The sequence below is a fragment of the Balaenoptera ricei genome, chromosome 3 (assembly GCF_028023285.1).
Source record: "Balaenoptera ricei isolate mBalRic1 chromosome 3, mBalRic1.hap2, whole genome shotgun sequence".
NCBI classification, from domain to species: Eukaryota; Metazoa; Chordata; class Mammalia; order Artiodactyla; family Balaenopteridae; genus Balaenoptera; species Balaenoptera ricei.
In genome coordinates, this window is record NC_082641.1 from 28,602,399 (window position 1) to 28,617,791 (window position 15,393).

A 15,393-nucleotide genomic window follows, 5' to 3' on the forward strand; every position below is an offset into this window, starting at 1 on the left:
AAAATGTTACCTCTGAGAGTTTGTATCCATACTGGCCCTGATCTCACTCATGTAGGTAGTCAAACAACATCCAACCAATAATTTATTTTAAATGGACCCAGGGATGGCAGTGAAATTTCTCTCTAAAAGAATGTGCCTGCCATCTAAACCCTAAAGAATAGCCTGACATGAAGTTTCATAACCAAGAGTTCCCAATAAAAGCAGAAATTGACAAAAGGAAATAATACATAATAAGTGAGACCCTGAAGAAACCCCAAATAGGAGAAGCAGACCCACACAGACTCTGGACATCAGAATTGTCCATTATAATTTGCAATTATAAATTGCAAAATAAATGTGTCTTATATGATTAAAGAAGGAGAAGATAATATTGAAAGTCTGAATGAGAAATAAGATCATAAAAAAAGCAGAGAATATCTAGAAAAATAACAAAAGAAACTGTTCCAAGTTAAAAAAAAGTACCATATAAATGAGATTAAAAAGTCAATAGACAGGTTAAACAAAGGACTGGACATATCTGAAAAGAGAACTAGTGAGTTGGAAGGGAAAGAGGAAGAAATTACACAAAATGCAGAGATATGAAGAGATGCAAAATATGAAGGAGCGATTTCAAGATACGAAAGATTAGTGATAAAATCCAACATACATATACTTAGAATTCCAGGTTAGAGAGTGGAGGGTTAAAATAATATTTTAAGAGATAAGTCCAGAGAGTGAGAGAGAGGATGAATCCTGAAGCCCCTTTTAAACCATTTTAGAGAATTTGAATTTTACTGTAGGGGCATAGGGAGGCTGTGAAATATTTTAATAAGAGAGGAACACAATCAGATTTCCTTCATAAAGGTCAATTTGGCTGTGTTTTGGAGAGTGGAGCAGAGTTGAGGGGGAGTGGTCAGAGTCTTAGAAAGGAGACCAATCAGGGGACTACTGAAATCATAGGAACAGGTGGACTTTAGGATATTTTGGAGGAAGAATTAGCATAACTTGGCAACCAGTTCGAAGTAAGCTGAGGGATTTTTGCAACAACCTTACCTTCTCTGCTGTCTTGCTTGTTCTGTCTGAGCAGTTACTTCCTCTTCAGCGTTCTCTCTATATGTCTCTTTTTGTATTTATCTGACTGTATTGATATTTCTCTGTCTGCCTCCCCAACCAGAGAATGAGCTCCTCAAGGTCAGAGAATTTACCTTATTCGTTTTTGAGGTCTCATCTTTTTCACCCTATTCAGTACACAGCACAGAATCTGGCAGGGGTCAGTGAGACCTGTCTTGTTCATGTCTGTGTATTAACACTGACACTTGCGCACTAAAAGGGAGGATTTCAGAGAATAGGCAAGATCCAGATCACAAAGGGATGCCATACAAAGGAGTTGGGACTTTATCCTGTGGTCAGTGAAGACCCTAAGAGCAGAGAAGAGCCACGGTTAGATCTGTGTCTTTTTGAAATAACTTAAGCAAGAGTGTGAAAGAGGGAGAGGTTGGGTAGGAGGTAATTACACTAGTAAGGAGAGGTAATGAGAAACTGAATCAGGAGAACAGTAGTGAGAATGAAGATGACAGGTCAGAGCCACAAATGCCATCAGAGGTTAAATGTCAGGGCTTGACTTATCACTTGGATGTTGAAGAAAATAAAGGAGAAGAATGAATTAGGGATAAATCTTATTCCTACCTTGGCATCTGGAGGTGCTCTTCAATCAGAGAGGAAATTCAGGAAAGGGAGAAACTTTAGGGATTAAGTTGGTTGCTATGGAGTCTGCAGGTGTGAATAACTGTGATTCTTGAAAATCACTGTAGAATTTTCTTTACCACCACCCAGTTGCAAAGGATACCAAGGAGGTGGGTCAAGGAATATAAATGGCCTCAACTTCAATCCTTCTGCCTTACAGACATCTTGCCATGAATAGAAAGTTTCCATTTCTGGATCTTCGGATTTCCAAATATTTCCCTGGCCCTTCCTTTAGCATGATGGATCTCAAGCCCTGCCCATACCCACCAGAGGCACCAATATACCCAACACTTACTTCTACTTCCTGGCAGAAGGTAGCATTGGGGCCATACTGCAGCTGGCATTGGTGATGAACATCATAGATCACTCCGGGGGCAATGACGTTGGACTTCAAGCCTTTCTTTTTGGGGTTGTCATCAAGACAGAACCCCCAGCCTCGGCTGAAAACAAGTCAATAGAAATGAGAGCAGTTGCTTATGATCTCCTCCTAAATGAAAGATTTAGTCTTTCATTCAAGAGAAACTTCCATTCCTCTAGTGTACTCTGTCCTTCAAGACAACTTTATTTCTATCAGGCGCAAGGTGAGAGTTGTCTAAAAGGAAATGCAAATCGCATCTCACACCATTTGTTCAGATGTGATCTAAGAAATACAAGCAGTGGTAAAATGAGAAAATCACCATCTTACCCTAAATGGGGTACAGTGACCACTGACTTGTCCTGACTTGTCCTGGTTGTTCCTGCCAGTCCCCAGGGACTTAACTCACGATCAGGTCATAAAGAGCCACCTTCAGACTGTAGCAAGCTGAAGGGGGGGTGGGGGGAGATGGAGTATTCACCTGGCTGAGGCTGGAGGCAAAACCCACCTAGATCTCAGGGTCAGAGAGCAGCAGTGAGGTCCACCCCTTCTGTTGCCACCCTCATACTGTGACCTGTGAGAGGAACTGAGACTTTTCCGGGCCTCGGGTAGAACTCAAAGTGACTTCCGGTTTACAGAGAGCCAAGTGAGGCTCTCCTGAGATGTGTGGTCACTTACTCCAGGAAGCGGGTGATGTACTCTTTGCTGCACTTGGACCACGTCAGCGGGGTGGGATTGTACTGGAGCTGGCGGGACATGATGGACGGGTGCCTGCCCACAGGCTCACAGTCATTTTCCTTCCCGTCATGCTGGATGCCGAAGCTGCAGGGGGCACAGACACAAGGATATCAAGGAGGCAGGCGTGAAACAAGGAGAAAACCACAGTTTCTCCAAGGTGAAAATAACCCACGGAGAGCCACCTCTGTACAGAAGGCATCTGATTACAAAACGGGCCTTTGAAGTTGGAGGGGTCTAGCTAATTTTCAACTCAAAAGCACAGGAAACATTTCAGGCACGGCTTTGTTTCTAATATGCAACCCTGGGAGCCATGTGGCTAATTCAAAAACTTCTGTTTGGCAGAAAGCTAAAAGCTTCCAGTTTGGCTTTGGCTTCTATGAGACTAGAGTCAGGGAGCAAATCTTGTGTCCAGCTGTCCTCTTTCTCCTGCTGTAGCATCCATAGCACAAAAGAGCAAAACCTTCCTCTTCCCTTTTCATCATAATTTAAGGGAGAGCATGAGAGGGGAAGCCTATGGAAGACTTTGTCAAAGGCCACAAGCTTGGAGGGGATGGATTCCTTTCTAGCATTGTTATGAGTCCTCCAACATCACAGACATTAGGGAGACCTTACAGTCCAAGGGTTAAGAGCAGGGTATCTGAAGACAGATGATTTGGATTTGAATTCCAGCTCTGCTACTTAAGGATCTGTGAGTTACTGAAACTTGCTGAGTTTCACTGAGCAGAAAATGGAGTCATCATCAGAGTCCTGGGATGAGATTTGAGTGGAATAAAGTTTGAAAATCACTTAGCAAGGTGCCTGGCATATATATATATGTTGCATAAATGACAGAAATTTTTTATTGCTGTTTTTATCATTGTCTAGCTAGCTTATTTTCCTTTTCTAGATAAGTAAGTTGAGAGTTTGAGATTTGTCAGAAGTCATGAGCTAGTTTGTGGCAAAACTAGGTCTTCTGCAGATCTTTGTGCTTCTAAATCAGTGCTCTTGTTTGTGTCTTGCTCGGTTGGCTCCCTGGCCTCCCACTGCCAGGGATGACCAGGTGAAGCAGCCTTGAAAGGCCCTAAAGTGCTTAACTGACTCCCATGGCAAGGAGGTGCCTGGGAAAAAGGCAGACTGAGAAGTGTCAGTTTATAAGCCAAATCCTCAGGATCACCATCAAGATGACTTCTGAGTCCCCACAAGACCCCTCTCCGCTGGAATCTACTTATTGGACACTTACAACCTAGAGATGTTGGCTCAACTTTCCAAATCTGAACAGAGGAAAGTATGACCTTTTACTCTGCTAGTGAAATTCAATCCCTCTGACAGAGAAGCTCATATCTAACTTTAATAAAATCTCCTGATCAACATTAGCTACTCTTGCAGAAAACAGTCTTTGGGGGATTTAGGGATGTTCTTGTATTATTTTTAATGCACTAAGATGTTATCAACTTACTTACAGACTCTGATCACATTCTACATGAATACAAAACTCACAAAGGAGTCAGAGAATTAATCTACAGGGCTCTCACCACCCAACCACAAAGAATTTAATTCAATGAAAGTTGTTTTTTTTTCCCCCTTGAGCAAGCCTTCCCCAGCCTGTTGCAAATCCAGTCCTACCCAGTTCATAAAGTATTCCACAAGTTCACCTGTTCAATAATTAGGAAAAATCCTAAACAAGCATGGTTCTAAAAATCTCCATGAATAATTGTTTTTCTAGCATTGGCTATTCCAATAAGACAAGCCATATGGCTGGATCCTATATACTGGGTGGCTTCAAACCTATACTCTAAATATATTAGTTCCCCAAAAGGAACTGATTTTGTTCCCTGTAAAGTTTTTAATTCACTAAAGCATTCCCCCTCCAGCTTTATCACTCCTCTGTGCTCCCATCCAACAAAAGAAAAGCAGTGCTACTAAACAAAGGTCCCTCTGGACATGTCTACTTTCTCTAAATGGGGGGAGCACTCCTGTCACAGGGATCAGTGGGTCCATGAATAATGAGAGACAAGGAAAGCACATGGGGTCAAAGGGATGGAAGGTGTTTCCAGGAAGCTACTTTCCAGCAGGCGGGATGAACCTCAAGAGCAGCTTGGAGTAAGGAGCCTACGACAGTCTGAAACAAGTAACTGGGCTGTTGGATTAGCCTGCTTTACTACATCTTTGTTTTGTAATTCCTGTTAGATGCGTTTATGAAATTATAGACATGAAACAGTAAGCTAAGTCACTGCCTGGGTTTCAGGGTATCACTTGGTGAGACATTCCTTGCCTTTTACTGTTTATTTTATGGTGGAGTAGAACCAGCAGAGAACAAGAATCATCAAAGTATGAATGTGAGCTTTTCTAACGCATTCAGAAAATATCAATTTGGTATATGCAACAAGCAAAGCTCTATAAATGAAATACATGGAATATCACAATCCAGAAGAGTGGGATATATTGGGTGGATATTGCATTTTAAGTGTTCATCTCTATCGTGATATTTTCATTACTTAAAGGAAAAGGATGCTAGGTCTCAGAGAGGTTTTTAAATTTCCTGCTGGAATTCCATCTTCATTTTTGGTAACTCACCTAAGAAGGGATGAGAGCTTAGGTATGGATGATGGATATAATCCAGGCTTCTCATAAATGGAATTTAAAAATTTTTTTTTCTCAGAATAAAAAATCAAATTATTTATTTAGGCCATAGCACAAGTTAGTTAACTTCACTTTCTATTTTACATGCTACGCAATCAGTGATGAAACAACTAAGTTTTCAAGAACAATGGGGTATCTTTGTTATTGAACTATAATGAGTATCTTCTTAGGATAGTAGCTTATTGTATTTTTCTTTTTCCGGGCAGCTGCAGGCCATTTCATTGATCTGCCCAGTGTTTCTCAGTTTGGTCCACAGCTAGTTAGAACTTTACACCTAAAGAAAGAACTAAATACCTCAGAAGCATCTTTAGCTATGAACAAGTTTCTCAGGACACTCCAGGACACTCCTAATGTCTTCTCTTCTTCAGTTTTGTGTCTTACCAAAGCATTTTTTTCTATCACTCAAACTCAAGGTTATATGTCTTCCTTCAACTTTGTCTTTCTTATCAGTGACCCAAAACTTTTTTTTTTGCCATTTAGAAGACAGTGTTCTATTTAGGTCATCTGTACATGGCCCAATACCCCCTTTTAAAAATTAAACTTTTAATTTATTATATTTATATATTAAATTTATATTATTATATCATTATAGATTCAGATGCAAGTTGTAAGAAATAATACAAAGAGGTCCCATGTACCCTTTACCCACTTTCCCCTCATGGTAACATCTTGCAAAACTGTAATACAGTATCACAACTAGGATACTGATGTTGATACAGTCAAGATAGAACATTTTCACCATCACAAGGATTCCTCACGTTGCACTTTATAGCCACACCCACTTCTTTCCCTCCCCCATTCCCTCCTCAAACCCTGGCAGCCATTAATACGTTCTCTATTTAGATAATTTTGTTATTTCAATAATGCTGCATAAATGGAATCTTACAGTATGTAACCTTTTGGGACTGGCTTTTTTCACTGAGCGTAATTGTTCAAAGATTCATCAAGGTCACTGCATGTATCAATAGTTGGTTTCTTTTTCTTGCTGAGTAGTATTCCATGGTATGGATCCACCATATTTTATTTAACCATTCACCATATTGAGTTGAAACAACCCCTGGGTTTCTTCCAGTTTTTGGCTATTAAGATTAAGCCTCTATAAATATTCATGCAGAAACTAAAACAACATTGTAAAGCAATTATACTCCAATAAAGATGTGCAAAAAAAAAAATTCATGTATAGGCTTTTTGGTATGAACATAAATCTTCATTTCTCCAAGATAAATGCCCAGGAGTACAATTGCTGGATCATACGGCAGTATTACCACCAGTTTACTTTTTAAAAACTGCCAAATTGAATTGAGTATATAAAGGATCCATTCTTTGGACACAGGTGGTGAGCATTTGAGAATGTCTTCTCCACTTTTCTTTAGCTTGGGCATACCATTGCTGGGAATGTCTTGAGCAATCATTTCTCAGTTTGACCTAGTTATATTCACTTGACATTGCTTGGTCAGCAGATGCTGCTGATACCAATGACTTTATTGGAAGCTACAAGGGACAGTCCTTCCACATATCAGGATTGAGGATGCCTATACATTTGCACATACTAATAATTTTCATTTTGCCAACTTATTATCAACATGCCAACAACTATGGCCTGGTCTTTTCAAGACCTAGCATTCTGTCCTCAATCATTATTTAATCATAACCAAGTCCCTTAACCTCTTTGTATTTGAATTTTTGATAATTAAGGATACTAGAACATATCACATTTATCTCCCAGGGCTTTCTGGTAAGGATCAAAGAAATCACAGTACCTAATTCAACCTACTCATTTCAGAGATAAGAAAATAAGAACAAAGAGGTGAAGGGAATTCTCTAAGGTCATAAAACTGGTTGATGGAAAAGCCAGAATAAGCACTCACTTTTCTGAACTCCCAAGCCGACACTCTGGTTTTGTACTTCAGGTAAAAAGTATTTTGAAAAGTTCCAATATTATATGAGAAAAATGGTGGGGAAGCTCAGGCCAGAGAGGCTGGGCCTTGAATAATCCAGTCAACAGGGCTCTTCCTAATCCCACCTCCTTTTCTGGCTGGATCCTCCGAACATGCCCAGTGTTCTGCTTCCTTTTTGGAGGGAGGAGACCCAGGCTGGTGGTTACATAACAGGCAGGGGTATAGTTGAGCCATTTACAATGACTCCCCACTCTGAGCTTCCAGTCAGTGTGCTGTTCTCTTATTTGTGGTTAATACATACACCGATAAAGTAAGTTATGAATAAGCTAAGATCTTTCCTCCATGGGAACTTCTGATACCTAGAGAACCCAGAGTCCTCATTATTCCTTTATTCAACCTTTCTGAAACCTGCCTTCAATCAATTCACCTAATCAAATTCACACATTTGCGTGACAACTTGGACCTTCTGTTAACTGGTGTTTGTCTGCTGGGCTTTCCAAGTTTATAGCAGTTTTCCATTTTTTTCTTTATTCAGTGTTCTCCTTTAATACATATAAGTAAAATGGGACTAACAATAGTATCTACTTCATAATGTTGTTGAGAGGATTCAGTGACACAATGCAAAGTGTCTGGCATAAAGTAAGGGCACAAAATGTTAAGGTTTATGACTTTTTAGTGATATTAACAATATTACAATTTCATAAGGACTAAATAGGGATTGTTACTCCTGAAGTAATCAATTAAGTTAAAGCTTATCTCCTTGTTTCTGCTCGCTTCATTCTAACTCAGAGAATTGCAGTGGCCTCTTTGATTCTGTGATGTAAATGGTACAAGGGGTCAGAGCAGAGAAGACAGTGGAATCTTTGTCATGTGTGATTCCCCATTCCCCCCTTTACAGATGAGGAAGCAGAGATTTAGGAGGGTGATTCTCAAGCCACAATGGAATCAGATCCTCCTGACACCCTGTTTAAATTTCCCTCCATTCCCTCTACTGATACTGACGCATGAACATGAGGAAGAGATCTCAGTTTCCTTGGCCCTTTACCTGTGTCCAAGCTCATGGGCAATTGTGAAAGCCAAGGGGAGTCCAGAATCTTCATTGATGTTACAACTCCGGTGAGGCTGGCACATTCCCGACAGGTGGGACAGACCCAGAGTCTCACAGGGGCGATTGACACCAGCACAGATGTCTTTTCTGAAAGTAGAGAACAGAGATGAGTAGGTACCCAAAGAAACATCTGGAAAAAAAAAAAAAAAAAACCTCCTGGAAAAAATCTGGGTATTAATTCACATTCAATATGGTCTGTAAAGCATGATTAAAATTGTTTTAATAGTCCATACAAATTAGGGAGCAATTTTGAATTCACTAGAATTATTCTGATTTCACCACTTGATGATTAAATCTCACTAACACCTGAAAAAGGTAGGAAAATGTGGCAAATGTTTTACTTTGAGTTGCTTTTGCTCTTAATTTCAGGAGGCCAAATTATATTATTTGACCCATAAGGGAAGGGTTTGATTGAAAACTGGAATTAATTTGAACTTTTAAATAGGGAAGGGGCAACCATCAGTGGCTGAGGTTTTTTCAAACACGAAACACCTTTTTGGTCGTTCTGAGGTCTGTCATCAAAACTCATCTGAGAATTTTTAGTCATTCATGAAAAAGGGAATTGGTCCCATCAACCCATCCAGAGATCAAATTAATGGTCTCTCCAGTTCCACCACCCTAACAATACTGCATATGGGAGGGGATGGACACACAAATAAACACTCCTAGGGTCTTACAAAATACTAGTTACAGCTTTTAAATATAAAAATGTGCTCCTATATCCTAGTAGGGCTCATTTCAATCAGTGACAAGAGTTTTGAAGAGTCGTTAATTAGTCGTATGGTTTTCTTTAGTTCAAGAAGTCTTTGCCAAGAAAGACTAGCACAAATGCCAACAGGGTTCTGAGCTTTAGCTGGTTGCAGACCTTCAGCTCATGGGGTTTGTGTGGGTGCGATTTCTGGCAATAAATGGTCTGCTTTTTGTGTCCATTGGGCCATAGAAAAGGTTCAGGCTCTGAGAACCCCCATAAGTTCTCAGTTCTCCAAGAGGCAATGGCTGGGACAATGGAACAGGAGAAAGCAACTGTCATCTCCCAGCATGCGCAGCAGATGTGAATCCGCACCCCTACTAGCAGTGATAGTTCCGTGTTGGACAGCTAGATTGGATCATATAGCCCAAGCATTTCAAATAATTTCTGAGTCTGTGGGAGGACCGACCAAACACTTTTCCACCCCTACTGCTACATATACTTTTTATTATTTCATTAAAAATAAAAGCCTAGGTCTGCATGGAGCTGCTGGGAAAAGATGAATGATGCTTTTTGGTAATCTACCAACTTTCTGAAAGTGCAGGAAGTTGGATCCCTTAAACAACTGTTCACTGAGTGCCTATTAAGTATCCAGCACTAAAGAAGATAAAAGCAGGTAACAAAAGGATTGTAAGATAGGGGTGGTCTTGCAGGCAAAGAGCTTAAACTCCCAGGAGGAGATCAGCTCCACCTCCACCATGCACTGGGGATAGTAAAAGAGAAAACACGTCTTGGCATGCAGCCACCAGCCCCATTTCACAAGGCGTGTTCACACCAAACCCACCTTCTACTGAATGCACCTCTATAGCGAGCTCTGTTGAAGTGGATCTCAGCATAGTCCTCCAGAGGCAAGTTCAGTCTTATACTTCCCTCCCTTCCCGAGCCTACCTATTTCTTCAGAGCAGAGGTTCTCAACAGGGGTTGATTTTTGTTCCCCGCACCCTCCTAGGGAACATCTGGCAATGTCTGGAGACAGTTTTGGCTGTCACAACTTGGAGGAGGGTGCTACTGGCATCTCATGGATAGAGGCCAGGGATACTGTGTTTTGTTTTGTTTTTTTCTGATATTTATTTATTTATTTTTGGCTACGTTGGGTCTTAGCTGTGGCATGCAGGATCTTTTCTTGTGGCGCGTGGGCTTCTCTCTAGTTGTGGTGCGTGGGCTCCAGAGTGCGTGGGGTCTGTAGCCGTGGCACACAGGTTTAGTTGCCCCATGGCGTGTGGGATCTTAGTTCCCAGACCAGGGATCGAACCCACGTCCCCTGCATTAGAAGGTGGATTCTTAACCACTGGACCACCAGGGAAGCCCCCAGGGATACTGTTAAATACACTTCAATACACAGCCCCTCACAGCAAAGAATTAGCCAACCCAAAATGTCAATGGTGTTGATATTGAGAAATCCTGCTTCAGAACGTGAAATTCTCTCTACTGTCTAGGAGTTGGTGAGGTTCATCAAAGCTTGAAACCTGACCCCTGTTCTAAGGAAGAAAAATTATCACAGTAAGAAAAAAAGGAGAACAGATCCTTCGTATTCTTACTGGGTAATAGTATGGCTATTGGGGTCAAGCTACCTGGATTTAAGTCTCTACTGTACCTGTTAAAGCAGTGAGATTTTGGGCAAGTGACATAATTAAGCCTCAGTTTCCCCATCTGTACAATAGGAATGATTGACCGTAATGAACTACCAGGGTTGTTGTGGGGATTAAATGGAATGATGATTGTTCTAACAGATGTAGCATAGGGCCTGGCCCGTATCAAATACTCCCTAAATGCCAACTATCATTAACTCACTGATTTATGCATGTGAGAATGAGAGGAAAAACTATTTCTGCTTTCAGGGAAAGAAAAGAGACGGTGCTGAGACACAGCTGCCAGGTGGCCAATGCTGGTCCCATGATCCAGGGTTCTTCCCTACAGCCAGGTCCTGCCTAGACTGAAGTCTTCCCCTGGCCACTTGCCTGGGTCCTCATGTTTCCTGGCTGCCTGCTGGCTCCCCAAAGCCTCTGTGCTTACATTCTACACCCACACCAACCTATTTCCCAGGGGAGCTATGATCAACCCAGGTGTCATAAGACCTAATGAACCTAATGTAATAGGTTTATGCCACGGACTTATTTTGGAACGTATTTGCATTCAACCGAAGTTTTGATACTATCACTCAGAAGAGTGATTCTGATGATTGGAATTTTGGGTCAGGGTAAGACAGAAATTTGGATAAGGTGGGGGCTGACTATCATTCCTTGTGCATAACCTATGCACTGGGATAATCCTGTCAAAGGGACAGATGACAAGCCAAGATGTTCAGGGGCTGCCTGTCCTCCCCAGGGACAACAAACAGACACCCAGGGCCTTTCCACTCATGAGGTTCTCTTCAGCTGGAGGGCCAGGCTGAAGGGCCTCTTCCACTACACATCCCTGGATTTCAGGATGTCTCTGAATCTGCATAGGAATGCCCAGTGAAAACTTACTTTTCCCCCATTAAGAGCTTCATTTGTCTAGATTAAAATAGTGTCTGTTACATAGTAGGTACTCAAAAAATATTTATTGAATCAATGAGCAAACATAGCATTCCAAGAGCCTAGGTTGATCAGGTAAATTCACTAGCTTTTCACAGCTATGAATCCTAGAAGGTCTGATGGTTCTTCTTTAGCACCATAGGGTCTCTCTGTAGTCAGAACAAATAGTATCTTCATGAGAGTAAAAGGGAGAAAGGCACAAGCAAACCACTCTGCCTATTCAGGGGAGGACCTTCTCCCCATATTCTGTCTTCAACATCAGTCAGAGATGGGTTACAAGGAGGACTGATTTCTGTAGAGATAGTTGCAGGTTTCTAAACTGGAGGAAATTTTTAAAAAGAAAACTAAAGGATGAGAAATTCCATGGTTAAGAGTTAAAGGAGCCTTTAATGAGGATCTGCAAACAAGCTTCCCGATCGTTTATAGAGCTGCACCGAAAAGCCAGTTTTAAAGATGAAATCATCACTGGAATAGGAAAGAGCAGATGCAGTTTATTAACACAGAGAGCTGTGCGCATTTAGCAAGCTTGCTGACTGCTCCCTTACTGGTATGGGAGTCAGGAAGTGTCTAGTTGACAGATGCTGCCTTTTAAATGACAAGAGCAGCAAAGAGCAGAAGAATCTCATGAGGTTGAATACCTGGCAACCCTTTCATCCGCCAGCCCTCCCTGCCTTGCAGCCCCTGGCTCTGGGGTACCTGGTGAGAAGGACGGCCACATCATGATGGGCAGGGTTGAGGTCACTCTTGGGATTGATGCTCTTCTGCCACTTACAGAAGCTGGACAGTGTCTTCTCTGCATGGTGAACTATTTTCAATCCTTGCTGGAGAAAGAAGAGGAAGAGATTGGCATGGGTGATTTTTCTGTGGTCAGAGCCCATCACTTTAGTCTTCAGAAGCAGCTAAGTGAGATGAGCTCTGGGTGGGTGTCCCAGACATCTGGCGAGAATTTGGGGAGGCCAACGTACTCCTCTGGGCCAACCCCCTGCTCTAAACACTATCATTCCCATGACTTCCACTAAAAGAACGTAAAGGAGAGAACTGCAGGATAGAAATTATCACTGGGACAAGTAGCCCTTGAAGAAAAACTAAAAATATATTAGCAAAGACCAAGATGTGTTTGAAGTTCTATTTCTACTGGTTCTCTTCTTCCTAAGCCAATACAATTCCAAAGTGACATTTTTATTTCTAATGCAAAATGAATAGATTTTCAACAAAAAGCGTCTTCCTTTCATGAGGTATCCTGCAAGGATGTACTGGATGTTTCCTTGCCCATGGTTTCCATCTTGGTTTGACATCTGTGGGTAAAGGGCAGAGGGTGACATAATCTCTCCAGGCTTTTAACCAGTTAGGATCATAGATTGTCTGACAACAATTAGGACGCTGGGGTAGATGCCCCAGCCTGAAACTTCAAGGGCTCCCGAGTCATATCTAGCTGGCCCGCAGTTACTATTGGAGATGGAAGGAGAGGGCTTGTTCCAAATTAAATGGATGAACACTTGTCAAATGGGAGAGAAGAAAAAAGGGATAATCAGTCCTAGAAGGGCTCCAGTTTAATTCGAATTTCTAAAGGAGAAATTCCTTTCCCTTGCCTCATTTCTTCAGGGTCTCTATATACAGCCATCTCTTATACAGGGTGGATTCTACATGGAGAATGACCACCTCCCTTGGCTTACTCTAATCCGAGTCTATTACTCTGGGCTCGGCCCAAGATCTTCAGGGCTGTCTCTACATCAAACTATGAACTTGCTTCTCTATATTCTGTATTTTGCTAAGGCCCACACCCAAATCCGACAAGGCCTGAGAGGCTTCGGTTGCTTGTCAGAGGTACTCCCAGGTTCCCCCACCTATGCTAATTGACTACCATAGATCACATTCCCTTCATGAAAACACAGAAAGGTGGCTCATCGCTCATAAAAACTCACTGAACTCCCTAGTGTAAAGAATTTAAATAAAAGCAACAGACTTCATTATTTAACAATCCTCATCATTATATCATCCATTATAGGGTATATGGTGGTGGAGGGAGAGAGGTTCTGGGGACTAGCTGGGCACAGGTGAGTCAGTCTCCTATTCAACTAGTCAAACTGTAGTTAGAACAGGAACCCTACTGGAACAAACATCCCACGCCCACCATAAAGCACTGGCTAGGTGGCATGAATTACGAATGGAAAGGAAGAAAAGAGGAGGAGAGAAAAGGAGTGAGGGTGGAGGGAAGAAGGATGGGAAAGGAGAAAAGGAAGGAAAGAAACATTTCTTGATCGTTTACTTTTGTGCCAGATATTTTCACATAAATTCTCTTTTCTAATTTAATTTCATCTTCTCAGCGTTACTTGTAAAGAAAGCATTGTTATTTTCATTTTATAATAAGAGGAAGTTAAACCTCAGAGAAGTGAAGAACTAGCTGAAGGTCACTCAGGTCAGTTACTGCATCAAAGACTTTGAGAACAGGGGCTCCTTGATGAAGCTGTGCTTCTAATTGGTGACCAGCCTCATTAGAAAGGTGCCTTACTTCCCCTTCAGACAAGAAGACAAGTAATCAAACAAAACATCAGCTATGATTAGATTGCTTTGAGGTTTGTTTTAAACCCTACATTTGTTTGTTTGTTTGTTTGTTTGGGGAGAGGAAGTCTCTGAAAGAATACTCATTAATTAAAAAATAATGCCATTTTGCATTGTTCCAAAGAAAATGAAAGTGGTATAAATCTAACAAAACATGTACAGGATCTGTATCTGAAAAATTACAAAACTCTGAGGAATGACATGAGTCGATCTAAACTTCACACCTTATACAAAAATTATCTCAAGATGTATCACAGATTGAAATGTAAAATGTAAAACTATAAAACTTTCAAAAAAATCATAAGGGGAAAATCTTGGGTCCCTAGGGAAAGAGTTCAGAGACTGGATACTAATCAGATGATCCAGAAAAGGAAAAACTGAAAAATTGGACCTCATCAAAATGAAAAACTTTTGCTCTGAGAGACACTTGTGAAGAGAATGAAAAGATGAGCTACAGAGTGGGAGAAAGTATTTGTAAGCCATATAGCTGTCAAAGGACTTGCCTCTAGAAAACCTAAAGATCTCTCAAAACTCAACAATAAAAGAACAATGAGAAAACAGACAAAAGGCATGAAGAGACATTTCACTGAAGGGGATATACAGACGGTGAATAAGCACAACAGAAAGATGTTCAACCTCATTAGCCATCAGAGAACTGCAAATTAAAACCACAATGAGATATTACTACATGCCTATCAGAATGACTAAAATTTTAAAAAGTGACAGCACCCAAACCATGGTAAGGATGTGGTAAAATTGGGTCACTCACACACTGCTGGTGAGAATGTAAAATGGTATAGCCGCTATGGAAAACAGTTTGAAGTTTCTTACAAAACTAAACATGCAACTACCATATGACCCAGCAATTACATTCCTGGACATTTGTCCCAGAGAAATGAAGACTTATGCTCACACAAAAGCCTGTAGTGGAATGTTTATAGCAGCTTCATGCATGATAGCAGAAAACTGGAAACAACTCAAATGTCCCTCAATGAGTGAATGGTTAAATAAACTGTTATATACCATGGAATGCTACTTAGGACCAAAAAGGAACAAACTCTCCATACACACAGCTTGGACGGATCTCAAGGGAATTACACTGAATGAAAACAATCCAATCTCAAGAGGTT

At 41.2% G+C, this 15,393-nt stretch overlaps 1 protein-coding gene across 2 annotated transcripts in view; it reads right to left on the minus strand.

Annotated features, from left to right (window-relative positions):
- Window positions 1-15,393, minus strand: part of ADAMTS12 (ADAM metallopeptidase with thrombospondin type 1 motif 12) — a 387,476-nt gene that overhangs the window by 155,917 nt on the left and 216,166 nt on the right. For both annotated transcript variants that reach the window (XM_059916187.1, XM_059916186.1), the window contains exons 6-9: window positions 12,401-12,525; window positions 8,378-8,527; window positions 2,756-2,899; window positions 2,018-2,162 (exon numbers count right to left, since the gene is read on the minus strand). In XM_059916187.1, coding sequence (XP_059772170.1) covers window positions 2,018-2,162; window positions 2,756-2,899; window positions 8,378-8,527; window positions 12,401-12,525 — 564 coding nt within the window. The remainder of the gene's footprint in view (window positions 1-2,017; window positions 2,163-2,755; window positions 2,900-8,377; window positions 8,528-12,400; window positions 12,526-15,393) is intronic.